The sequence below is a fragment of the Zingiber officinale genome, chromosome 11A, assembly GCF_018446385.1.
Source record: "Zingiber officinale cultivar Zhangliang chromosome 11A, Zo_v1.1, whole genome shotgun sequence".
Lineage (NCBI taxonomy): Eukaryota > Viridiplantae > Streptophyta > Magnoliopsida > Zingiberales > Zingiberaceae > Zingiber > Zingiber officinale.
The window spans coordinates 20,979,790-21,007,727 of record NC_056006.1 but is presented as its reverse complement, the minus strand read 5'-3'; the positions used below and the strand labels follow the sequence as shown (position 1 = coordinate 21,007,727).

General features: G+C 36.4%; 3 protein-coding genes across 4 annotated transcripts; 2 read left to right on the top strand and 1 right to left on the bottom strand.

The window, feature by feature from the left end:
* Positions 1–29: 29 nt before the first annotated feature.
* LOC122030993 (protein KAKU4-like) lies at positions 30–7,118 on the top strand. Of its 2 annotated transcripts, none has more exons than XM_042590039.1 (10): positions 30–356; positions 679–731; positions 879–994; positions 1,681–2,035; positions 2,325–2,498; positions 4,414–4,498; positions 4,608–4,864; positions 5,009–5,078; positions 5,148–5,220; positions 6,639–7,118. In XM_042590039.1, exons 1-10 carry the CDS (start codon positions 143–145, stop codon positions 6,862–6,864), a joined length of 1,623 nt encoding a protein of 540 aa, XP_042445973.1. In that variant the 5' UTR covers positions 30–142; the 3' UTR covers positions 6,865–7,118. The 2 variants fall into 2 exon arrangements, with proteins under 2 accessions (XP_042445973.1, XP_042445974.1); XM_042590040.1 differs by having other exon boundaries at positions 36–356; positions 6,644–6,795.
* Positions 7,119–7,951: 833 nt separating this feature from the next.
* LOC122032282 (pentatricopeptide repeat-containing protein At2g18940, chloroplastic-like) lies at positions 7,952–10,694 on the top strand. The gene has a single exon (XM_042591562.1). The coding sequence runs from the start codon at positions 8,030–8,032 to the stop codon at positions 10,511–10,513; it is 2,484 nt and encodes an 827-aa protein (XP_042447496.1). The 5' UTR covers positions 7,952–8,029; the 3' UTR covers positions 10,514–10,694.
* A 1,122-nt stretch (positions 10,695–11,816) lies between these two features.
* Positions 11,817–15,515, bottom strand: LOC122032350. The gene is made up of 2 exons (XM_042591632.1): positions 15,242–15,515; positions 11,817–13,316 (listed from the first exon to the last, which is right to left on the bottom strand). The coding sequence occupies exon 2, from the start codon at positions 13,290–13,292 to the stop codon at positions 11,985–11,987; it is 1,308 nt and encodes a 435-aa protein (XP_042447566.1). The 5' UTR covers positions 13,293–13,316; positions 15,242–15,515; the 3' UTR covers positions 11,817–11,984.
* Between the last annotated feature and the right edge of the window lie 12,423 nt (positions 15,516–27,938).

The window sequence follows — 27,938 nt, the reverse complement described above, 5'->3', positions numbered from 1 at the left end:
AACGATTTGGTAACGACCCCACTGCTACGCTCGTTTCTGAGGAGCATCGGGCTTCCACCGCGGGGGAAGGGGAGGGAACGGGCGGTGCTCACGCGGCATTTGCGCGCTTCTTCCTCTTCTGGATTCTTCCGCCTCTCCTTCTATGTCCTCCCTCTTCGGCAATCGTCGCCGGCCGGAGGAAACGCCGCCTCCTCCCCCGTCTCCGCACGCCGCACCGCCTGGAAATGCTGGCGGTGGATGGCTCGCTAATATCGTCTATGGAGCGGGGAAACTCGTCTCTTCTGTCTTCGGCTCCGATTCCGCCTCATCCTCCTCTTATTGCTGCTCCTTGGAAGAGGAGACCGATGGGAATTCGAGTAAACTACCCTCTCTTTTTTTTTTTTTCTCGTTTTCATTTTTGAAATTAAAAAAATGGTACTAAGCACTTTAATGTGGCAAAGTTGTTATCTTGCATGGGGAATTCGTAGATTATTCATCATTTGAGTCCTTTTTGGTTGCAAATTTGAATCTTAGATGATCAACGGGATCCAATTTGAGGCACTCTTTCCCTTTTTGCATTTTATATTGTCTCTTAGTTCTGCATTTTATGATACATGTAATTAATTTGAAACTAATTGCACGATCCTTTTATCAGGACTTCTGTTATTGAGCATATGAATTCTTAAATTGATATTGCAGATGAAGATGAAAATGTTTCCCCGGATCTACAACAAAGTGAACAACTAAATGAAGTAGATTCCTCATCTTTTTTTTTTTTTTTTTTTTCATTTTTAAAATAGAAGTAGGAGAATCTTGTAATGCTGAATAATCTGACTGTTGATATGAATCTGGTTAAAATTGCTGGTAGATGTTAAGAAGTCATTTGTGCATATTTTCAGAAACTAAAAACATCATATTTAGTCAATGACTCGATGGAGGGTTCCATTGTTATTCTCAAAGAAGTTGGGAGCAAAGCTGCTATAGAGCAACTGCTACTGCAGGAAACGTTTACTAGGTAATTATAGTGGATGGTTCTATTTATTCTGTTATTATGAATTTCCTTTTCCACCTAAATATTCATCTTTTTTTTTTGTAGCCTCCTGTAGGTTCATCCAAGAACAAGCAATTTTCGACTAATTTTCCTCTATATAGATGGCCTCTTCTAGATTCCAACATGGTTTTATATTGCCAATCTGTATTTGATTTCTCTATGTTAGTGCATCAAGCAAAAGAAAAACAAAATAATTCCTACTTGTTCTCATTCTATTCTTCAATTGAATTTAGAGGTAAAAATTTGCTAACCTTGTTGTGATGGTTATTCATATGAAAAACAGAAATGTGTATTAGTAAAAGACAAAAGAGCAAACTCATTTCATGGTAAAACGAAAGAGATACTTTCTTTTTCTACAGCTCGCAATCTAGAAAAGTCATCTTCTCATAAATTTTTTTGAAGCTTCTTCTCATATTCATTTAGTCTGCTATTTGTTGTTTTTTACTTGCTAAAATCATTCAGAAGTTTATCTTCCTAATGACGATACTACATGAAAATTTCAACTAACAATTCAATGCCTATGTTTTTTTTTTTTGTGTATTGAAACTTAGAACCGTCAATTGTCAACTTGACTATCATACCTGTGGTGTTATGCTTCAGACTTATGTGCATTTCCTTTTCCTTTTCTTTTGTGTTGTATTGCCCAGCAGGGATGAGTGCAACAAATTAATAAAGACAATCGAATCACGAGTTGTGGATGATCATTCTGCAGAAGTTGATCCGCATCGTTTACCAAAAGACATGTCTGACATGGTTGTTAGCAAGGATATTGCTTACCCACAATCTTATCAGCTATCGCATCCTGCTGGAGATCTGCCAAAGAGTACATATTCTGTTCTGAAATCCCTTTCTCCTACATCTTGCACTTGCCAGGCAGATGACATATTCCCAGATTCAGCCATAAGGAAAGTTAACAGATGGCTTGAGTCAAAAAGGTCTTCATCGAGTTCAAAAACTGCTTTTGATCATGGGCCTTCTACTCTGCACACAGATATGTTTCAATCTGTATGCTCTCAATTTCTCACCGTTCTAATTTTTTACAATATGCTTATGCATCGTAATTGATGGTTGTTGGGTCAAGTCTTTGTTGGATTGTTAACATTTTTATTATTTGTTAATTGAGCTTGTATTTATTTGATAGTTTGTTTTCCATAATGGTTAATTCCATGGAATTAGGTACTATTGCTATGATGAGAGTGTAGAAAATATACTTATGTTGTTTAACAGTGTCTGTTTTTAATACTTAATGATCATGTTCATAATGCCAGTCTGATAAAATTCCTTTCACCTTTAGGATCTTGAAGCTTTATGCCCGGTGGATGTTGCCAAATCATATATGAGATCCTTGCCAGCTTGTCAGCTTGAAAATATAGATACAAGTATGTACAAAGCCGCACCATCAAGAGGAATGAGTTTGTGCAATGATAGAACTAATTCAATATCTTATCATCCTTCACCATCATCAAAGGTACCTTGAGCAAGTTATTTTTCCATATTACAAAAGAAAATGTACACATCTTTTTCTGTTAATTAGTTTTGTTTTTAAAAACACTTTAGAAATTGCATGTTCAATTCGCATTGCGACTTGTTTGTCCAAGTGACTCATGTATTTAGCAAAGGAAATTGTTTACGAACTTGTTCAATGGAAATACTCATCTTTTTGCTACACCAATTTTCATCTTTCCTAAATATGCAAAGTTAGCTTTCTATACTGGTTAGTGGTTAGTTGACATTTAAGCCTATTTTAATCAGCATAACTTCTATTGAGCGAGCACGAATTGTTAATAATAACATTGGAGTCATTACTGAATTTTGGCACCATTACATTATATGATAAGCGCAAAATTCATCACACGTTGGCATTAAAGAAAAAGAAAATTTATGCAAAAATATGTTCTGCCGAATTTTAGAAGACAAATGCATAATGCTTTTGCTAACCCAAAACAAGATTCCTTCAGTGAACCAAAATTAAAGAGAACATTGAAAGCCTCTAGTTCATACACTATCAAAGAATATTTAATTAAAATAAAAGAATCAAACTCAGGAAAATCCCGTGTAGAATGTGTACAAGATCTCTCTAATAATTTGATTTTAAGAACTCTTCTAATGACTTATCTTAAAGGACTCCATTGATGACCTAATCATAGAAGATTCCCTTGGTGACTTACCTTAGAGGGTTCCTCAATGAACAAAAATTCTAAACAATCTCTCTAATGATTATTATTTGACTTTAAAGGACTCTCCTAAATTCTTTGATAACTTAACCTTAAAAGGATCCTCCAATGACTCCTTAGGTAAGCCCCTTGATGGTATGATCATCGAAGAATCTCATGTTAAAAAACACCTTGATAACCTTTTCTCAAGTCTTCTTAGGGGTCACCTAGTCACCCTTTACCCAAACTACCTAAAGGAACCCCTAACAACTGTTTACCTAATCTTCTTGAACAATCTCCTACTTAAGCCTCCGAAAAAGTTCTTGACTTAAACCTTCTAAAAAGTTCCTATGATCCTTCACTTAAATCTTTTAGAGAGCCCCTTATCAATCTAATATTTGATTCTTCAAAAAATCTCCTCAACTATCCTTGAGCTTTCTACAAAACTCTTTGAGAACTCATAGTGTTTGGCACATGCCCCTTGGCTATGACTAAGTCTATGATTGTTACACTGCCTTAAGTACTTAAAAGGACCAACAAAAGTATAAGAATAAAGGGATAAGATACGATTGAAAATTGATAAAATTGCTTATAATTATTCTACTAAGATATTTGCAATTGTGTCCATTTATAATAACTTTTGGGGTATAAAACTTAGCAACATATTGATTTGGTTCCTTTGCCTACGTCTAATTGATTTATCATGTGAATAAGAGAAACACATTGATATGCTACATATTGATATGGGAAGGATTGAATTAAGTAATGATTATTATAAGACATATTGATGTATTAACACATCTATGCACTCATTAAACTTAGAAAATACCTTAAGAAGTCCTATAAAGGCATTGACATTCATTATTACTATAAGAAAAATTGATTCTACTTTATATTCATTTAAGTTACCAACTTATTTAAATATTAGTTTGATTTTCAAACTAGAGAGTGTATGAAATTAAAATTTAAGGGGAAGTTTTATAAAATGATGGTTTGGAGTTGAAATTGGGCTATGACTCGAGCACACAAGTAGAAGATGAGAATGTTAAGATGGATGCCCGGATATACATGAATGGAGATGAAAAGAACTAAAATCATTAGAGTATCCTATTTTATTTGTCATAGTATTCAGTCTTTTTTAAGAAAATTGTTTAGTGCTTTTGCCATCTAACACCAATTTTAGCTCAAATTTCATTTGATGTGTGGCTTTTGTCTCTATTTTCTGCTCAGAAAAGGAGCTACCATACATCTACAACAGGCAAAAATGTTGATCACCGAAGAGTACGAGCAAAATCTACATACAACTTATTATCAGGTTTTCTTACAAAAATTTGTGGTCTCATAAGAATCAGATGAAATAGCTCAAACTGTTATAGGCATCCATCACATTTCAAACGGTTCACTGATTACTACTGCTGGATTAGGTCCATGCTCAACTTTGCCTGAGGCATTGGCGTTGCACACTACAGATGAAAATGCAACTGCTGCCGTTAGGCAATCTAATGAAAGGACAAATGAGCATGTAAAGCCACTTCCAGTTAACAATACCTCAGATATGGACATGGCTAGTGAGACAATATTAACTCACACCTCAAAACCATCTCTAGAGCCTACTGATCCCAGAGTTGGAGGTGGCTCATTTTTTCTTGATCCTATCAACGACATGCCAGATGACAAACAGGTTCGCCAACCCGTGTTACTCAAGGAGATTTTGATTACCTTATCATGATCCTTTCGATGTGTAAATTTTTTGTGGTTCAACTCTAGACAAGTGTAGATCTGGTTTCATGCAAGTGAAGAAAGTAATTGTATTACATATTTGAAGGGCATTCGAGAAACTTTGATGGCTACACAGCATCTCAGCATCATGGATAGCTCAGAAGTTGAGAAAGATGGTAATGCAATATGTTTCCAGCTTTCCCAGATCGATAATCACTTAATGCATACATTCTCTTTTTATGCAGGAAATAGTAAGCAATATGTTCTTTATTCTGAACGACCAGCTACTGCAGTTGAAGTCATCAAATCTGAAAAAGGGTCAGTAATTTTGAGTGCTTAAGTTTTGATGAAAAATTTATAAATTATTACTGGATTATATCCACAAAGATGGAGTAAAATCCCACATTTTCTTTAAATATAAAAAAGCAACTTGAAAGTTATATCTTCCACCCTGTTAATAGTCATACAACGCTAAGAGGAGCAATAAAAGAATCAGAGTTCCAATCCCAAATGGGACCTCCAAGATTAATCGGACGAAAACCCAAACACTTGGATTATCGAAAATAAATAAAGAAATAAAGAAAAGTTATTATGAATCTTTGAAAATGTTGGAGTTGTTCATGGCCATAGTCAGTTTTTGTCAATTTTTTGCTTTACTTCCGCCGAGATGTTAGATATGGCTAAATAGTTTCGATGTTCTATTAATCTGAGTTTTTATAGATATAAAATGAATATTGAAAAACATAGAATTGGTAATCTTTTTAATTAACGTGCATCTTCTCTTTCTAATCAAGTTCTTGTTCACTACTATCATATCGATTCTGTTATTCTTTCCCATAAGAATCTTATTGATCTCCATAAAAGAAGATTGGGCACTACTGTCGATTCTGTTATTCCTGCCAATCAAAATGTAATTGATCTCTGTAAACTCAAAAGGGTGTCATTTTTATTGGAATTATTAAAAGGGTGCTCCTTTTTTATTTATTATCAAAAGGATTGTTCATCCCACCTCTGCATATTTTGCTTTCTGAAACTACCCTTATGTTTAGTGTTATTGTAGCAACTATAAGATCATAGTTGCTACACAATTAGAGCAGCTACGAAATTGTAGTAGCTATAATTTTGTAGTTGCTATAATTACATTAGTTATCGCAGCTATGATCCCATAGCTATTACAAGATAATATTAATTAATATTAATGAGTTAGTATTGACCATAAATAAACTATCTATATTGTAACAGCTATGATTCGTAGTTGCTAGAATATGATGTTGACCTATGTTATAGTTGCTACAACACAGTATTATTAGTATTGATCAAAGTTGAAATGTTGCTATAACATAATATTGACTAGTATTGATCAAAGATGAAGTGATACAACACAGTTTATTAGTGTTGATCAAAATTTAAATATTTATGTTGGAATAGCTATGAACTATAGTTGCCCCAACATAGCTTATTTGTCCATATATAGCAACTATGATAAGAGTTGAAGTGTCCATATGTAGCAGTCATGAACACATAAAATAAGGGTAGTTTCAGCAATAAAAATGTATTGACATGGGACAATTTCAATAAAAAGGGGTGCCTTTTTTATTTTTACACACGAAGATTCTGTAAAGTGGTTCTTGCTTCCGGTCGAAAGCCTGGTTTATCACATTCATGAATGTATTACACTTATTGTCTTCAACTCATCACTCCCGTCATTAAACTAACAAAGCTTCAACTTGGTCCAGTCCAGTGCTGGCATTGCCTAGATTTCCATTCGCAAGATTGAAGAAACGTCCCAGTTCAAAAACTGCCATTAAAGAGGAACCCCAGACTTCATCTGATACTGCTGCAGCTGCCGCTGCCACCAACCCTTTTCATCCGCCAATTGACTCCCCAGATAGACAATCTCATCGAAGGTTGAAGTTAAAAGTAGCTGCGAGATTAAAAAGAGGAAGAACATTGGAAAATTGATCCCTCTGTACAGCTCCCGTTTTGTGCACACATCATCATCACAAGTTGCTGCAGAAGATTTGTTCATCATCAGCATCATAAGTTGCTGCAGGAGATTTGTTTACATTATCTAATTAGTAAATGAATTACTTTTTTTTTTTTGCAATTAGTAATTCTTTGTTTTGCAAAACATTCATATTTATGGAAATAATTTAGGGCAAAAGTGAAAAGGATGCCCCTTTTATTGGAATCAAAAGTATGCCCTCTTTCATTTATTATCAGGTTCCATTTCACATTAGTATATTTTTATTTCTAAAATTACTTTTATTTTTTTAATAGTTATAGTAACTATGAGATGATAGTTATTACATAATTATAACTGTTACATAATTGTAACAATTAAAATTTTATAACGGTTACCATTATATAATTATAACAGTTATGAGAATATAATTACTACAATTATATAATTATAACAGCTATGAAAATATAATTTCTCAACCCAATATTGATTGATGTTGATCAAAAGTAAAATACTAGTTATGACTTGTAGTTGTTATAATATAATATTGATGCCCCTAGATTTAGCACAAATGATAAGCACATGGTATTATGTCTAAATTAGATAGGAGTTGAATTCAGGGATTTTATCACTAGAAGACACCTTGTTATGTATTTATCACATATGCTTTTATTGAACCTCTCTATATAACGTGGGATCATTGTAAAGGACCGTTAATGTGATGATTATATATTTTATAATATAATATTGATCAAAGTTAACCGTAGTATCAAGATTACTAGAAATAAATATATTTTAATAATTATGTAATTACTACTTTTCCTATCTTATTAGTATTTATAAGAGTTACAATATTATTACAATATATATTGATGTTATTAATATTGATTAGATTCGTAGGGTTTATGGTGTAGTAATTATAAAATCATAACAGTTATACTTACATAGCAATTACTCAATTATAATAATTATAATTATATAATAGTTAATAATATCAAAATAAGGATAATTTAAAAGGGATGTCTCTTTGTTTTTTCTATTTTTGCCCAATAATTTATATGATATTTGCCTAGTTCAGTCTTTTCAGATAAGCCTACTTCTCTCGAGCATCATCCTTCTATCTCCTGAAGTTCACTCTGTGACCGTCTCTTGATCTTCACGCCAATGGAGGGAGCTCCATTCCCAATCCGACCTGCTCTTCCCAACCAGAGCCCCAAGATCGTAATTCAACCGAAATTCAACCTTCCCGTTCCCCCGCCGCCCCCGCCTCCTTCCTCCCTTCCTTTGGACTCCATCCTCCAACACCTCGCCAAGGAGGCCAGAACCACCTTTCGGCCTCCACCAACCAGTAAAAATCCCAGCTTTCCCTCTTTGCGCCTTGCTTCGACCTCGTCCCCTCGCGAGAAATCCTCTCCGGCGCCGCACGCACGGCTTGCTGGCGTCAAAGATGGCGCTCGGGTTCTGCGGGACCCTCGCCTCGGCTTCCTCTCCGCCGCAGGCCAGTCGTTGCTTAGATCCATCATCCAGTGTCCGCTCGTCGACGTCATCTCGCTGCTTGAATCCAGAAAAGATGAGATTTTTGGCACGGATTGGATTGGCCTCCTGAAGGCGCTCCAGGTATTGGGCAATTGGGAGAAAGCTCTCACGCTGTTCGAATGGGCTGCGTCCAGTTCTCATGCTGAAGAATCCAGATTAGACGCCCCAGCCATCGAGGTGATGATCAGGGTATTGGGGAAGAGTTCGCAACATTCAGTCGCAGCAAAGCTGTTCGACTGTATTCCTCTGGAGGAATTCCGGCTTGATATCCGTGCTTACACTACTTTGCTTCATAGCTACTCTCGTGCCGGGAAGTATGACAAAGCAATTGCATTGTTTAACCAGATAAAATCCAAGGGGATTTTGCCCACCTTGGTCACATACAATGTGATTCTCGATGTGTATGGTCGCAAGGGACGGTCCTGGAGCAAAATTCTGGAGATTTTGGATGAGATGAAAAGCAGAAGAGTGAGCTATGATGAGTTCACCTATAGTACAGTGATCTCTGCCTGTGGAAGGGAAGGGTTATTAACAGAGGCTTCGGAGTTCTTTGAACAATTGAAGTTGCAGGGCTATGTTCCTGGCACTGTCACATACAATTCGCTACTCCAGGCGTATGGCAAGGCCGGAAACTATCCAGCAGCACTGAGGGTCTTGAAGGAAATGGAGGACAATGACTGCCCGGCTGATGGTGTTACCTACAACGAGCTTGTAGCGACCTATTGTCGAGCTGGCTTTTATGAAGAAGGGGCAGCGGTCTTGGATGTCATGGCTACTAAAGGAATTACGCCAAATTCTATTACATACACCACTGTGATTAATGGGTATGGCAAAGCTGGAAAAGAGGATGAAGCTTTGATGTTGTTTCATCGGATGAAGAAATTCGGTTGTGTTCCGAACATTTGTACTTACAATACGATATTAGGAATGCTCGGAAGGAAATCAAGGATGGAGGAAATGTTGGAGTTACTGTCCGACATGAAGTCCAGTGGTTGCGTCCCGAATAGGGTCACATGGAACACAATGTTAGCCATGTGTGGTAAAAGGGGAATGGAGGATTATGTAAGCCAAGTGTACACTGACATGCAGAAATCAGGAGTTGAAGCAGACAGGGATACCTTCAACACGATAATCGCCGCATATGGTCGTTGTGGTTCGGGTACAAATGCTTTGCGGATGTATGACGAGATGGTCAATGCAGGCTTTACTCCTTGCACTACGACATATAATGCACTATTGAATGCAATAGCTAGGAAGGGTGATTGTGTAGCTGCAGAATCTGTCATATCAGATATGAAGAGGAAGGGCTTCAAGCCTAATGATCTTTCATACTGTTTGTTGCTTCAAACTTATGCAAAAGGAAGACACCTTGAAGCTATTGAAGCAATCGAACAAGAAGTATACGATGGCAAAATTTTTCCTAGCTGGGCAATCCTTAGGACTCTCGTTATAATCAACTTTAAGTGTAGGGTATTAGAAGGCATGGAAAAGGCATTTGAGGAGCTTAAGAGGAATGGCTACAAACCTGATTTGGTGATCCTTAATTCGATGCTCTCAATTTATGCAAAGAATGGAATGTATGATCGTGCTCGGGAAGTTTTCAATCTGATTCATCCAAGTGGACTCCGACCTGATCTCATCACTTATAACAGTATGATGGACATGTATGTGAAAGATGGCGAATGTCAGGCAGCAGAAGACATGCTGAAACAACTCGAAAGCTCTGGGTTGAAGCCTGATGCGGTGTCTTACAATACTGTGATTAATGGATTTTGCAAACAAGGCCTCATGAGTGAAGCCTTGAGGATTTTGACAGACATGATAGCTAAAGGAGTTTCACCTGGCATGGTCACTTTCAACACCTTGATTGCTGGATATGTGAGCATGGAGATGTTCAAAGATGCTGCTGATGTTATCAGCTATATGACCGAACACTTTTGTAGTCCTAACGAACTGTCCTTCCGGACAATTGTGGATGGCTACTGCAAAACCAAGAGATTCGAGGAAGCCAACCAGTTTGTAGCTGACATTAGGAATATAGATTCATCTTTTCCTGAGCAGTTGGTGAATAAGCTAGCCATCAGGGTAGAAGAGAGAAAATCCCATCATTGATCGAACAGATTTGCATAAATGGAGTTCATAGTATTTTTTTATACAGATTTGCATGAACAGGAGCAAAGAAATCATTCCTATACTTTGTGCTGAATAATTTTGTTGTAGTTTCATATTTGTCCTGTCTCTCAAGCTGGCTAATTTGATTTCTTTGGTGATTGATCTTGAAATGTGTTTTTGATCATGACTTCCAATTGTTTATTTGGCTTTGTATTAGGCATCCTCTGCCAAAGCGAAAATTGATAGATATTGAAGTAAGAACAGTGAAAAATAGAGAAATCAAAATATGATGGATTATATCTCATATTTGTGGCATAGTCACTATAATCTGATAAATTTATGATAGTTCTAGGACAGTTAATTTGATTATTATTTATTTGTTTTTTTTAATAATGGTACAAGTATCCAACTCTTTGCACCGATTAATTTTTAGATGATCAGTTCGGTCAAACGGAAGTTTTTCATCAGTCACTCAAGTAAATCAAAAAGTATTCATGAAGGTTCATTCAGATGGACAATATTCTTAAGTTCGTTTCTCACTAAAGAGAAAATCTCCTATAATGTATCACAACTAAGATTTAAAAAGAGTCTAACTATTCCACCATTACTCAGGGCTCTTTACCATGTTCTTAAAACCAGACAATCTATACATCATGTGCATTAATTCACAAAGGGCAAAAGTCAAAATTATTTTTTTTAATCATTGGGATGATGTCCTATTTTAATTTGTTATATCCATCCATATATTATTACTTAACTAGTCTCTACAAGACAGAAGTAGCTCTACTCTCCATTATATAATAGCAGTTTTTTTTCATTATGATGTCTCTCCATTATATAATAGCAGTTTTTTTTCATTATGATCTCTTTCCTATATTTTTTCAACCTGAATTGAAGCATTGTGACAATTAATGATTTTGTAACTACCCAACTATTCTCCACTATACAATAGTAACTTATTCTCATTATGATCTCTCTTTTTTTTTTCCCACCAAAATCAACACATTGTAGTTGCTATAACACGCCCGATTTAAACGAAAGACAAGATAATAATTCATATATTATTACTTAACTATTCTCCACTGCACATTAGTAGCTCTACTCTCCACTACACGGTAACAACTTATTTTCATTATAATCTATCTCCTATATTTTTTCAACCTAAATTAGCGTGTTGTGACAATTACGATTTTATAATTATCCAACTACTCTCCACTATACAGTAATAACTTATTCTCATTATGATCTCTCTTATTTTTTTCCTGACAAAATCAACACATTGTAGCTAATCTAACACGCTCGATTTAAGCGGAAGACAAGATGATAATCCATATATTATTACTTAAACTATTCTCCATCACATAGTAGTAGCTCTGCTCTCCACTATACGTAGTAAAATTTATTCTCATTATGCTTGAAGATTCCTACCATCTTTACGTCAATTGCTTGAAGATTTTTATTTCGGAAGACATCATAGAGGCTCTTTGATGGACTGGAGCATTTGTTTTGCAGCAACCTTGCACTTCTTCTTGTTCTCCTCACTGACATCAGCTAGCTGTGCAATCTTCAAAATGCCACTGTGTCTTTCTGGTGCCACCATCTGCAACGCAGATGCCATGATGTACACCAGCTTCGGGCATGCTTTCGTTTGCAGATCAGCCATGAACGTCTCATCAAAGATTCTTCCATAACGCCACATTCTCTTCTTGTGGCATTCTCCAGTGTCTGCCAAAATCTTGAGGAGGTGAGTAAGACATTGAACTTGCCTTTCCGTTTCTCTGCAATTGATTAAGGCTAGCACACCTCCGGGGCTACAGTTTAGTTGTTCGCAGAGCTGTAGCAGTATATCAACAATATGCATCCCTGTATAAGTCAGGTGCATGTCGTAGAGGAACTTCTTGAACCCCATGTACTCTTCTGTCGAGTTGCCCAACCACAGGATTCTATAAAGTGTGACCTTGGCTCTCGGGTCCACGGCAAACCAGTTTGATAACCCTCTCATAGATTCCTCTGTAGGTGTCGGCAACCGCATGCCAGCTTGTTTTCTGTAAAATTTGGCATACCCGGCGGTTATACGATTCCATGCTTTGATATAGTTTGCTACAGGCTTGGTGAACAATCTCAACATGGAGCAAGCCAAATATGAGTACACGGCTGACTCCTCCTCTACGTCAACTGTGGCAGTTATTGGCTCAAAAGGGCCTTGTCTGGATATCATCTCCTCAGGGTACTCGTCGTACCTTTCGTCTGCTATACTGGTTATGATCCTCTCAACATCAGGGAATACATACTCGCCTGTAGAGTTCACTCTCGGGGCTTTTAGGTTGTATGCTAACGGAAAGAGAGCTGCAACACCACGTTTGCTAAATCCAGATGATATCATGGGGATGACTTTGCGTCCTAATATTGCAACCTCCTCGACTGTATGCCTTTCCAATGTGATGCCGGCCTGTCCAGCTAGTGCATTATCAGGGAAGTCATACTTGACAGGTCTAAGATCTGCAGTTATTGAGTCAAATTTAGCAAACTCTTCAGGTATCTCTGGCAAGACAATCGGCTCTTGCAAATACTTGTTGATGCGCTCCTCAATGGGGTCTATACTTCGCCCTGCCTTTTGATAACTGTGATCTGTTGTTTCAATACCCTCATAGGAGAGTGGCTGGGTTACCGCTGCTTGAGTTGCTTGTGGCACTTGAGAAGTGGCAGCCCCCTTTCCCTTTGCAAGACGAAAGTTTCTTAATCGTTGTTCAATATCTTCTAGGTCGAAACCTGCAGACATCTTGTATTCTTGTAGTCCAAGGCCCTGTTCATACACACACAGAACGCAACAATCTTATAAATGCATCATAGATAGTTCTAGAATGACATTAGCAAGATTAATTAATTTGATTATCATTTACTAGGTTTTTGAAACCACATAATGCATCCATCCGCTTAAATTCTTAACATGTATGCATGTGCATTAATTCTCAAAATTTTGGATGGGATGAGTGAAGGTTTATTAATGGAAGGAAAAGAAAAAAAGAATGAAAGGGAAGTATTTATGTTCCCCTTGTTTGGGAGGGAGAAAAATTTATTAACGTAATATGTGCTATCTTATTTGGGAAGAAATGGAGGGGAATAAAGATTAAATATATAAAGCTACAAAATTATCTGTATCTTTAAAAATAAATTAAATTAATAAAATTAATATTAGTGATATTAATAGGGTGACAATATATATAATAAATAAATATAATTTATCTATAATTTTTAAATTTTAAAATAAATTTATATATATTTTTTAATGGGATAATTCAAATTTGAAAAAACATTTAAAATATCTCATTTAAGTTAGGAGTTGATTAAATCAATTAAAATATAGTTTTTAATTAAAAACATAAACTTTGAAAATTCATTCACTCTTCACTGCGCTCTCCTCACCCGTGCGCTCGTCGTCAGACCTACCACCGCCGACCGATTGGAAGAAATTTGCTGTGAGATCCCCTTCCTTCCACCTCGATTCAAGGTGTAAGAAATTCCGCCAATTCCCGAACATGCAAGGGGAAGGCTTACTATTCTCTCCCCTTCCCCTCCTTAACTCACTCTATCCCAAACAAAGATCAATTCTCCCCTTCCCTCGCCTCCTCCCAAACAGAGTATAAGTGTATATTGTATTTCAAGCCAATGTTTCATGAATTCTTGTTCGTGTGGTCTATAAGAAGTTGGACATATTGGCAAAGTTTCTAGTAAATTCAATAAAGTTTGAATCTGATGAATGATACTCATTCGAATGAAGTTATGTCATTGTCTATAAGTTGCTAGACATATTGTCAATGGTTTCTATGATGCTGATATCTCTTGCACTGAAAAACATTAGTCTTCCCAAATGCACACTCTGAATCAGTGTTCATGCTTAAAGATACTTGACACTGATCACATCCAGCAGCATCACTCAGCCTAAGAACAGAACTGATGCAAATAATTAATTGATAAAATAATCAAGTTTGATTCTTTTTTAAATCCATTAAAATAGTTGTTCAACCTTAGTTTATTTTTTAGCTTGAGTTTGGTTTAAACTTGATTCATTTAAATATTGTCAGACTCTTAATTTGAGCTTGTTAGTTGTTTAATTGATTAGTGAGTTTGATATTATAAATTCCTCATTTAAGAGCTTCTAATTTATTTATAAATTTAATAAGAATTCTATCAATAGATATGATTTATAAGTTTTATAGATATTACTGATGGACAGTATTCACAAATAACTCATCTCTATTCAGAACATTAACGAGATTTATTCATGATATTGGTTCACTCTTTATCTCTTAATATAATTCAAGTTATCCCTTGTAAGTTTAATTAATAAATTTTGATAGGATATATTATTACTGTTTTACCATAATCAAAAGGAGACCGTTGATCAAATAGTTTTATCAACTTGACAAGATATCATATTATCTATTGTTTAGAACAAGAAGGGAAAAAGAATTAATTAAATCTAAAAGAAATGGATGCAATCAACATAACTCAGCCCCTTTTGTTGTTGTAGTATCCCGAAGAGTCGTAAAATAAGGAATCAGATTCATATGCGAGCAGATAATAAAATTGAATACTGGAACTGCTATACTGAAGTAGGCATTATACTCGAATAAAAGGGATCAAGCAAACTAATTGAGTAATCTAAATCATTTTCTATTTAAGCATGCACAGAGGTAAATCAACAGACATCAAGCAAGAAAGCTCCACCTGAATCGAAGATCTAATCGTTCTTGCTGCTGTGGAGCGTTGGCAGCGTGATGACAACGTTGGCAGAAATGGCGAGAGGCGACAGTGGCTGCCGAGATGGAGGCACGAAGCCCTCCGCTGCTCCGATCACTATAGAGCGACGGCTAGGACAGGAGGAGGATCGAGGAACGAGGCGGCGACAGAGGCGAAGGCAGCGACGTCGACGGCGGCGTGAGGAGGAAGAGAAACGGTGGGTTCAGGCAGAAACGGTGGGTTTGGAAAAGAGAAATAGGGTTGAACGGGAAGCGCCTTTTAAGCGCACTTGCGAAACAATCCAGCAAGTTTTTACAATTACAACTACGCTCCTTACATGTTCGGGCGCCTCAAGCTGTGATGGTCACCCATTCTGTACGCCCAAATTGGTCACCCAATATATCATTTGCCCATTCTGTACGCCAAAATTGGTCGCCCAATATATCATTTATCTATATATTTATTTCAAAACAAATTGTTTTTATTTGAAAAAAAACTGTGCTTAATTTATAATCCAATAACTAAACATTAAAGAAAAAATCTTATTGACATAATTAAACTAAAAAAAAAAAGTTACGCATATATATACACACACAATAGTGATTGAGACATTTAGATTTGATACAAGCGACTCAATTCATTCAATAATTTTTTTTAAAACATTTTTTAGCTCTAGTTTAAACCAATTAGATTTTAACTTTAGGTTTAGGGGGTTAGGTTATAGTGTTCAAGCTAAAAAAAAATTTAGGTGCTCATGGGGCATATATTTAAGATGCTTAATAACATTTTTTAATTTTTTTAAAAATTTTTCTAGCTATGTGGTTAAGCTAATTAAATTTTGCATTTAGGATTTGATGGTTACATTATAGTATTCAAGCTAAAAAAGTTAAAACTAAAAATTTTTAAGTATTCATGAGATATAGTATATGTATTTTGGATTTATGATTTAAAGAAATTTTGAAAATTCCTTTTAGTTTTTTTCTCCCCTTCCGCCCTCTATTCAAAACCTGTGGCTCAACTTTTTCTCAAATCTAAATTTTCCTTACTCTCGCTCTCACTCCTTCCTTCACTGTGGTCTTTCTCTCCCGCCAACAAGCAAAGCAAAGGCATTACAAACTAAGCACAACTTACAACCGCATGTTTGTTCTTTAGTTGGCTGGAAGCTCCTCAATTGCCACTGTAAATAAAGCCGACGTTGTTTTGCTTAGCACCTCTCTCCAGTTTCAATCATAATTTGTAAGTCTTTTGTCTCTACTGTATGTTTTTCAGCTCTGTACAATATTTTATATTAAGATTTATGTTACAATGTACAAGCCCCAGCTACTACAACGTGTAATAGCTACTTGGACAGTTAATTGCTTTAATGTGTAGTAGCTACAGTGTACGCAATCTAAAAAACCTTTTCTTACTGTGAAGTAAGAATCTCAAATTTTTTAGTTATAAAATTTACAGAAATCTTGTCAAACATCATTTCTCACATTTCATAACCAATGGTAAATCATTTCATTTTAAGTTGTAATTGTAAGGAAATATGTTGCTAAACACGCAAACGCGCAATGGAAAAACATATTTCCTCCAGAAGATCCATGCGAAGGGAAAGAAAAATTCCTACATATACTAAGTTTTCTAACATGAGAGATTATACCTTTGGTGCGTGCTCACGGACTCCCAACAGCTCGGATCACAGCATGATCTCACGTTCGCGTCTCTATGGTATCCACATGAACAAGCGTTCGTTTATCTCACAAACTCACAAAATGGAGAAAGGTTGTGCTAGCAACCTATGGAGTGGATTTCGGCCAAGAGAGGAGAGGAGCAATGAAAATGAAGAAGTAAGCCAAAATGAAGAGAAAAACACTTAAGTATTTTCATCCAATGAAAACACTTAATTAACATTAATAGCCTTAATGAGCATTTACACTCCATTAAGGACCACACACTTGTAACTCCTCATTTCAAATAACTCCTCATTTCAATTTTGAAAATTGAATCAAATGTATCATTGAATTTCGAAATTCAATGAATGTCTTATTAATTCTCACTTGAGTCTAACTCAAGTCTAATTCACTTGAGTCTAACTCAAGTCTAATTCAATCGAGTCTTACTCAATTAATCTCATACAATTCAAATTCAATGAATCACATTTCATTAATTTGAATTGACTCCTTGAGTCTAGTTTGAATTGGACTTAATCCAACAATTAGATCCAATTGAGTCCAACTCAATAAGCCAATTCGGATTAGACTTAATCCAATGATTCATCATATGAATCCATCTCCAAATCTACTTGTTCTTTGTGTGTGACCCAATAGGTTCTCATAACGTTGGCAATGTACCAAAATCAACATTTAGATACATAAGCAATGAGTGACATCTAGCAAGGCATCATTGCTACCAAAGTGACAAGAAGGTCAAGATCCGACCTAACCTGTCCGTGACTATTATCTTGTATGACTTGGTCTCTCTATCCTTGATATCTAGATTGATCAATGAGGCATAGACCATGTCATCCTCTTATCAAGCTTTGTGTTTCTTGATCTCTAAGTAGACACACTCAATCAAATATGCTCAATATCTCATATTGACTCATTTGAGCATGGTCATGCTTTCTTTGTACCCTACTAATCAAGGGGCCCACAGATATCGCTTCCGTCATATGGAAGAGATAGATCCCATCTACATCACTCACATCCCTTCGCATAATTCATTGCATACCCAGTGATCGACTTTATTGTCCACCTTGTTACAGGTGACATTTGCCGATACCAAAGTACACAACTCCTTATGTAGGGAACTATAGTAACTTCAGGTCTAAGGACTATTCATACCAATAGTCACATGAGAATGTTTATGACACTCATATAACGATCCATGAAACATTCTCATGGCGGGTCATTCAGTATATATTATCTAATATATACTTATGTGTCAACCTGATATCTCATATCCATGACTTGTGAGATCAAGTCATCCGTTGACCTACATGCTAGTCTCAACGTATTAATATTGCCCTTGTATATTAATGCTCAACTAGGAATAGTTAAGAGTAGTGTTCTCTACAATATCTCATTATCAATTCAATCAATTGATATACTGTAGATAAGAACCTACTACCCAGGGACATTATTATACTTATTCAATTGACACTAAACTGAAATAAATATAATAACTAATTTTGTCTTTTATTAATAATGATATATGATACAAAATGAGCCCTTTACAATCATCTCATAATTGATACTAGGGCTAATACTAACAACCTCCCACTAGCACTAGTGTCAATCACTGAGATATCGAATACCCATTGACCTAGTGTGACCATCATGCTTTCTCTGTGCCAAAGCCTTGGTCAAAGGATCTGCAATGTTAGCATCGGTCGGTACTCTACATATCTTTACATCTCATCTATCGATGATCTCTCGAATGAGATGGAATCACCGTAGTATGTGTTTGTATATCTGATGAGAATGAGGTTCCTTAGCCTGTGCAATATCCCCATTGTTATCACAATAAAGGTCTATTGGACTCGCTATACTAGGAATGACATTAAGCTCTATAATGAACTTCCTGATCCAAATAGCCTCCTTTGCTGCAGCTGAAGCAGCAATATACTCGGCCTCTGTTGTAGAATCAGCGATTGTGTCCTGCTTCGAACTCTTCTAGCTCACAGCACCACCATTTAAGCAAAACACATACCCTGACTACGATCTATAATCATTCTTATATGTTTGGAAGCTAGCATCAGTGTAACCCTTTACAACAAGCTCTTCATCACCTCCAAAGATCAAGAAATAATCTTGAGTTATTCTCAAGTACTTAAGAATATTCTTGACTGCTGTCCAGTGACCTTCACCTGGATTTGACTGGTATATGCTCGTCATGCTTAACGCATACGAGACATCTGGACGAGTACAAATCATGGTGTACATGATAGACCCTATAGAAGATGCATAAGAAATCTGATCCATGCGGTCCCTTTCTACCTTAGAAGAGGGACATTGAGTCTTCGAAAGACTCACACCATGTGACATAGGCAAGAATCCCTTCTTGGAATTCTCCATAGAAAAACGTTTAAGCACCTTGTCAATGTATGCACTCTAGCTTAGGCTAAGCAATCTTTTAGATCTATCTCTATAGATCTTAAGGCCTAAAATATAGGCTGCTTCACCTAAGTCTTTCATTGAAAAATAATTCCCAAGCCAAGTCTTCATTGACTGAAGAGTAAGAATATCATTTCCAATGAGTAGTATGTTATCTACATACAATATGAGAAAGATGACTGTGCTCCCACTAACCTTCTTGTAGACACAAGGTTCATCTTCATTCTTAATGAAACCAAACGTTTTGATCGCATCATCGAATCGAAGATTCCAGCTTCTAGAAGTTTGCTTTAATCCATAAATGGATCTTTACAACTTACAAACATTTCCAGCATGCTTTGGATCTACAAAATCCCCAGGTTGTGTCATGTACACATCCTCGAGTAGATTTTCGTTAAGAAATACAGTTTTGACATCCATCTGCCAGATCTCATAATCATAGTAAAATGCAATAGCAAGTAAAATCCGAATGGACTTAAGCATCGCAACTGGTGAAAAAATTTCATCATAGTCTATACCATGAATTTGCTTGAAATCTTTAGCTATCAATCTACCTTTATAGGTATGCTTACGCCCATCCATGTCAGTCTTCACTTTGAAGACCCACTTACACCCAATGGGTTTGATCCCTTCAGGTGGATCAACCAAAGTCCATACTTGGTTAGTGTACATGGATTCCATTTCAGATCTCATGGCCTCTAGCCATTTCTCAGAATATGGGCCCTATACAGCTTCCTGATAAGATGTAAGCACATCAAGACCAATAAACTCTACATCATCGTGGTCAGACAAGAGAAATGAATATCTCTCAGGTTGATGATGTGTCCTATCAGATCTACGTAGAGCATGTGCTACTTGAACAGGTTCTTGCTCCACAACTTCTTGTGGTGCCTGTTCAATTTCCATCAAGGCATCGGTGCTAGTTTGTGTATCTTGAATTTTTTCAAGATCGACTTCACTCCCACTAGTCTTTCTAGAAAGACACCAGTTCTGGCAACGAACACTTTGCCTTCTGTTGGATTATAGAAGTAATATCCCTTTGTTTCCTTGGGATATCCTATAAAATAGCACTTATCTGATTTGGGTCCAAGTTTATCTAAGACTTGTCGTCGAACGTAAGCCTCATAACCCCAAATCTTCATAAAAGACATCTTGGAACTCTTCCTAGTCTATATCGTATATGGTGTCTTTATGACGACCTTAGATGGAACTCAGTTAAGTGTGAAAGCGACCATCTCTAGAGCATGTCCCCAGACGGAAGTAGGAAGATCTGTATGACTCATCATCGATCGTACCATATCTAATAAGGTGTGATTTCTCCTTTCTGATACACCATTCCATTATGGTGTTTTAGGTGGAATGAGCTAAGATATGATCTAGCTCACACTCAATGAGATGGTCATGAAACTCTTGGCTAAGGTATTCCCACCTCGATCTGATCGAAGCATTTTAATACTCTTACCAAGTTGGTTTTGTACTTCATTCTTGAATTCTTTGAACTTTTTAAAGGATTCTGACTTGTGTCTCATCAGATACACATAGTCGTATCTACTGAAATCATCAGTGAAGGTAATGAAGTAATAATAGCCTCCTCTAGCAGTTATTCTAAAAAGCCCACATACATCTGTATGTATGAGTCCTAACAAGTCATTGCTCTTTCGCTATGTCCACTAAATGGAGTCTTTTCCATCTTACCTCGAAGACAAGATTCGCATACCTCATATGATTCAAAATCAAATGAGTCCAAAAGTCCATCCTTATGGAGTTGGGATATGCGACTCTCATTTATGTGACCTAGGCGACAATGCCAGAGATATGTTTGGTTTAAATCATTAGACTTGAATCATTTGGTATTTATGTTGTAGATTGGGTTTTCAAAGTCTAGAACATAGAGGTCATTCATAAGAGGTGCACTACAATAGAACATATCATTGAAATAAACGGAACAACATTTGTCCTTTATTACAAATGAAAATCCTTTCCTGTCCAAATAAGAAATAGAGATAATGTTCTTTGTCAAAGCGGACACATAACAACATTCTTCTAGTTCTAAAACAAGCCCAGTGGGCAAAGATAAAGAATATGTTCCTACAGCGACAACAACAACTCTTGCACCATTGCCTACTCGTAGGTCCACTTCGCCCATTGTCAATGTTCTACTATTTCTCAGCCCCTGCACATTAGTACAAATGTGAGATACACATCTGGTCTCTAATATCCATGAAGAAAAAATAGATAGATTGACTTCTATAACATATATACCTAAGGCAGAAGTCTCACTTCTCTTCCGTTTCAGTTCCTCTAGGTATACTTTGCAGTTTCTCTTCCAGTGTCCGGTCTCACCACAGTGGAAGTAGATTCCTTCCTTAGCAACCCCACCTTTGGGTTTCAGTGCATGAGCCTTGCCCTTGCCTTTGGCTTGGGTATTACCCTTACCTTTAGGCTTCCACTTGCCTTTGCCCTTAGACACCATTAAAATGGAACTAGGCTTTGCCTTCTTAAGGTTTAGTTCAGCAGTTCTTAACATGCTCAACATCTCAGGCAGTGGTTTGTTAATTTCATTCATGTTGTAGTTCATGACAAATTGACTATAGCTATCGAGCAAGGGCTGCAAAATAAGATCAGTGGCCAATTCTTAGCCTATTAGAAATCCCAACCGCTGTAGGTTTTCTACATACCCAATCATTTTGAGTACATATGGTCCTACGAATCTTCCTTCTTGCATTTTGCATTGAAACAACACTTTAGAGATCTCAAATCTCTCATGCCTTGCTTGTCCTTGATATAGTTGTCTAAGGTGTTCAACCATACCATAAGCATCCATTTTCTCATGTTGCTTCTGAAGCTCAGAGTTTATGGTGGCGAGTGATAACCATAATTTTACTATATTATTTTGATTCATATATGCATGGTTTGATGTTGATTTCATAGGTTTAAATCATGGTTACATCACATTTTATGTATTGTATTGATTTTGGGATTAATTATAAATTATCTTATTTTTGGTGTTATTTGATGCTAATATTTGATTCTTATTTTGTAGGCATCAAAGGATCTTGGATTTGGATCTATTCGAACTGAATTTGTGCTTGAATCAGAGTTTAAACGAGAAGATTAAGTTGCGGAGCATTATGGATCGTTTATCGAAGATTGGACAGATCTGAACCATTCAGTGAAGATCTGGTCGATCCGACCTAAGGGAGAGTAGATCCAGACCCTTGATTAAGATCAACATCTTCGGATCAAATTTTTAGAGATTTTTCACCGTTAATCAAACTCCAAATTAATCACAGTCGTCCGTTCAAATCTGGATCAGATTCAAAAGAGAAGCTACAGTAGCTTCGTGGCTTCGTCGACTCCTCCGCGCAGTCTTGCGTCGCACGAGCGCCAATGGTGGTTTCCAACCCCAATTCCATTCCTCCGACCATTTTTTAGGCAACGATCTTAGTGGAGAGCTCACGACAGCTGATTCCGATCATCTGAAGTCATCGGCGGGTGTTCCCTCCGGCGAAATTCTTCTTCCAGCGATCCTCTGTTCCAGCGCAAATTTGGAGGTGTTCTTCCAATCGGCGACTCCGATTCCCATCAGCGACGTTCGGCGGTGGTCCTCGGGCGTTACTGAGCTTCATCCAACCATAATCCGCAATCTGTAGCTTCCATTCCAAATCCAGAGATTCCTGGTTGTAGAAATCCAGATTTTTGCCATTTATGGGTTTAGGATTGTTTCCAACGTGTCGAGGGTGTTCCGTCGGCACTATTGAGCATTCCTCGAACAGAGACGTAGCTGAGATTCTTCATTGAGGTCCAGAGTTGGGTGTTCTCGACTTTGACACTCTTGTGTGACGGCAAGAGCGTGAAGTTTGTATGGATTGGTTGTGAGTTGGATCGGTTAGGGTTTATTTCGTTTTGTTAGTATTTTTACAGCTTGGCACAGAGTACTTTTATGTTTTGTTATGTTTTTAACAAGTAATTTAGCATTTCATGTCATTGTTGAAGCTCTACTTGAGTTTAATTTGTGTTTGGTTAATTGTTAGGTTGTAAGTTTAAGCTAGGGTTTTAATTGATGCTTTAGATTAGATTTTTCTGATGTCTTGCTACTTATTTCTATTCTTAAGATTAGATTTAATTGTGTTTTGTACTTCATTCTTAGTTTAAGTGTGTTAACGATTTAATCACAACGTAGGATGATAATGCGTTATGGTTTGGTTGTTGGCACATAGTTAGGTTTCATTTATGCATTAAATTAGTTTCTTATTCGCTGTGCTTTACTTTTGTTAGATTTATATTCAAGCTTAAACCCCCAGTTCCATATTAAAAACCCCAAAAATAGGAATAAAGTACAATCCTAGATTACATCATACTGTTGGTTCCTCGAGGTTCGATCCTGGGCTCGTTATTACAACGTTAATGTATAGTTAAGGGGTTCAGTGAATATATACATTGTTAATTTGATTTACGAGTGTGACAGACTTGTTATCAGCGAGCATAAGGCATGACACATCTAATGCATCATCTTGATGCTTCTTGCAAGCATCCCTATCAACTCTAGTGGCAGTAACGGGGGGTGCCTCATGAATGGGCTGTTCTAGAACGTACAGTCACTACAACAAAATCGCTCATAGACATCGGTTTTCCACCGGTGTCTATTTGATTTTCGACCGATGTCTATGAAGCCGATGTTAAAAGTCTGCCATTTTAGAAATCGGGTTAAAACCGGTGTAGTATCACTTAACGACACCGGTCTTCGAATCGGTTATTAACCGGTGTAGTATCACTCAACGACACCGTTTCATCAACGGTGTAAAACCGATGTAATATTGTATGTTAATAACACCAGTTTTGGTAGCGGTAAATGACCGATGTAATATTACTTTATAACACCAGTTTTACATCGGTGGAAAACCGATGTAATATGTATATTTTTTAACAGCACAGATTTGATTTTAAAACCGACAATAACAAAAAAAAACACAAATATTCACAAATTGTACAAATATTATTCATTCAATAATATCCATAAAATACACAAATATTCACAAATTATATAAATAATCTTCTTACAACAATATCCATAAAATACCCAAACATTCTTTTTACATCAAAAGCTAGCTAATAGATATCAAAATCAAAGTATAACATTCTGTTAACACATCAAGGTACAACTGTCTCAAATGTAATCTAGCATGCATTCAGCCCACTCAAACCGCACTTCATCAATTTCAACTCTGGAGTACTTGATATTTGTAAACTGTAAAAACACATAAATCCACCATATGTCAAATAACTAAAACAAATGTGTGCATGTATCAAATAAAATAGAATACTGAGTTTTTAAAGGCTGCTGTGGAAGATAACGAATATAACATAGAATCTAAAACTTTCATATATGACACTTAGTATATGCTGCTTAGAATATAACATAGATAATTTGCTCCTTCTAATTCAAGTGTACAGATTGATAAGAACCGACAGCATCATACAACAACTTACTAGGCATGATAATGGTTGAACAAAGAAATATGACTACACAACAAATCCAGTGAAGGAAGCATAGAAGAACAAAGCTACCTCTGATGAAGAGATATACTATTTATTATACTACCTCTGATGTCATCTTGGTATCCTGAATATCCTGCACTAAGCCCCCTATTTTCTGTGATTTCTGCTACCAACCACAGCAGCAAGGAATGCGGCAAGAAGGCAGCTGCCTCCTTAGTTCAGCACTCAAAACAACAAGTTAGAGCTTCCTTTTGAACACTCAAACTAGAACACTCAAACAAGTTAGAGTTGATGTGTATTTATCCTTTTTATCTTGTCTTTTGATCCAGATATCAGCATCATAGGTGAATTAATTAGAAAACTCTACATGTTTTGCTTCAAATAATCTCTCAACTGTACAACCTTCAGTCATTATTGTCTTTCTCATGTTTTTTTAAGGTCGACTTGGGGAATCCATCCTTTGACATAAGGCATTACATCCAGGTGCCTAATTGCTTGAGATAACAAGTCGATGGCAATAAATACCTACTCCCCAAATGATCATTTGTTCTTTATTGGTTACTACAGTCAGTCATATGGAGCATGGTTCGCATGAGAGCAACGCCCAACTATAAAGGCGCACCTTTAAACACTGCATTTGGAAATATTAGGGTAACTGTAACTCTCTTGTAAGCCACCAAAAGTTCTTTTAACAAACTGGACGTGAAGCTGAGGCATTGATGGGCAAAACTAAGATCAATTGGCCTTTTAACCCCAAGTAAGTAATACCTACAGGAACCCATAGCAGTTAAAAAAAAGTGTAGGCTGACATCTGAAGGATTTGCAATTTAAACTAAGAAAATTAGAAAAATTTCTCACTATCACCCAGCTTAAAACCAGGGATACAGACATCTGTAAAGTCAGCATCTTCTTCCTCAATTAATTTCTTTATTGTTCCAGATGTTGTTTGACATATTAGTGCTTTCCTCATATGCTATATTTATCAACAGCTCAAAGAACAGATGTAAAGATAAAATTGACCTATTTGATGCAATATGTGACGGCAAGAACAGCCCAGGACATCATACCAAATCGGCAGTTTGTAAAAACCTTGATGTCAAAGTTTTTGCCGATACGAGGATACAGTTCCATGCCCTGCACAAGAAAAAAAAATTGTCCACAAACTGTATAAATTGCAGCTACATTGATAGGAAAAATTAGGCTGAAAAGCATTGCCAAGTAATTCATTTGTTCATTATAGAAGGATATTAATACATGAGATACAACTTGCATAATAACAACACATAGCTAGAAAAACTAGCATGAAGAAAGGCACAAACCAAATGGTTGAGCAAAAGGAAGTCCAACAATATCAACAAGAGGTAAGATCCTCATGTGGTTTTAATGGCAATTATTTAAAAGCAAAGAATAACCTATTCCACCTAAGGTTTCCTCTGCCAGGACCTCATATTAGTGAATATACTTCTCCGTGCAAGAAAATTGAACAAGCAGTGTGAGGCAAGTGTTTATTGTATAGCCAGAAATCAAACTTTACTGATAAAAAGAGGAGAATTTCAATTCTGTCAAGATGCTCTTTTCCCAACAACTTAACATGAATGGAGCTTTAGAGATTGAAAAGTTCATGGAACTGCAGAACTAGCTTGAAAAGCTTAAATAGAGACCAGGCAGGAAAGTATTCCAATGCGCCATATTCAAATTGACTTGTGACATCCCAATTCATTGGGTATTCCTTATAATGAAAGCTAGAATGTGGTTGCCGAAATCAAAGACATCATATTCTAAGCCATGTTTAAAGAGTTTTTACATGTATGTGATATTATATAAGATCCCATCATCATAGTAAAAATAATCCTATTGTTGCAACAGAAGTACATGCATATGTGTATTATAGTTGGCAGTGAGACCAAGGATGTGAGAGAATTTTTTTTCCATGACGGTGAATATATGGCAACATTGAATATTGGTGGGCAAGTGTTTTAGATTTCTAAATAAATCATTTCATAAGATTTCACATAATGGAAAAAATACTTGAAGGTTTTTTGTGATTCAGTTGGTTCCACAAGTAGATATGGTTAGAAAATATCCTCTGAACTCTTAAGTCAACATATCTTGGATCACGAACAAACACATATAGAGTAGGCAATGAAACATTTGAAAATAAAATACTAATGAAGTCACAAATAAGGTTATTCATTTGTACCAAACATAAATATTTAACTAATTTTTTTAAGGAAATTGCATTTTCCAATGCAATTTGATCTCATGGTACTCCTTTTACGACTAAAACCCTCAACACCAAAACATGTTATAGCACAATTCCCCATGGAAATATCTAGAGCATTAACTACTAGTCTTGGGTAGTTCTGCTCCCTGGTGTTGGCTAATGATTGAGACTTAACTATTCAGCAAAACAAATCACAGAGTGATTTTCCTGTTTAAGTCTGTGATCAAGAGCATATATTACTTTCTATACTAAAAAAGAAAATGAATGAGGCTACATTGAATTTATGACATTTGACTTTAGCAAATAGACGTGCTTTTTTAATGTTTGTTGAGGATAAACATGCACAGTTAAGAAGCAAAAGAGAATCAATTGGTTAAAGAGACAACCAGAAGAAAGTAAGACTGCTACATATTCTACAAAGTACACTTACATACACAAATATAGTTTAATCTATATGCAGATTGGAGAAATCTCATGTAACCATTAGTACAGAGAATGGAAATGCAAGAATAGAGTGCACCCATGCAAACATAATTGTAATATGTAAAAATAGTGATACATCTGGGAACAAGTAACAGATAAAATCCTTCACTATCAAATATAGCTAATAAAAGTTTAAGCATTGGCACATAACCTGCCATGATTAGGTAACAGTGATTAAAAGTAAGTGCAGGCCGTCTTTGTTTGACTGAAGCTGCATCATCCTAAAGATGATGATGCATGAGCAAATGAAGGTCTTACTGAATGGTTTCAACACTCATCTAATTATCAGAAGAATAAAGTTGACCATATTATCATGTACCTGCTGCAATGGTTTCTCTCCCTGGCCAACTTTAGCACCAGAGGAGTGCACGTCAGGAGC

Coding starts and splice junctions, on each gene's coding strand:
- LOC122030993 (XM_042590039.1), top strand. CDS start 143: ATGTCCTCCCTCTTCGGCAATCGTCGCCGGCCGGAGGAAACGCCGCCT. Junction 2,036..2,324: donor ACACAGATATGTTTCAATCT/GTATGCTCTCAA, acceptor TTTCACCTTTAG/GATCTTGAAGCTTTATGCCC. Junction 2,499..4,413: donor ATCCTTCACCATCATCAAAG/GTACCTTGAGCA, acceptor TTTTCTGCTCAG/AAAAGGAGCTACCATACATC.
- LOC122032282 (XM_042591562.1), top strand. CDS start 8,030: ATGGAGGGAGCTCCATTCCCAATCCGACCTGCTCTTCCCAACCAGAGC.
- LOC122032350 (XM_042591632.1), bottom strand. CDS start 13,292: ATGTCTGCAGGTTTCGACCTAGAAGATATTGAACAACGATTAAGAAAC.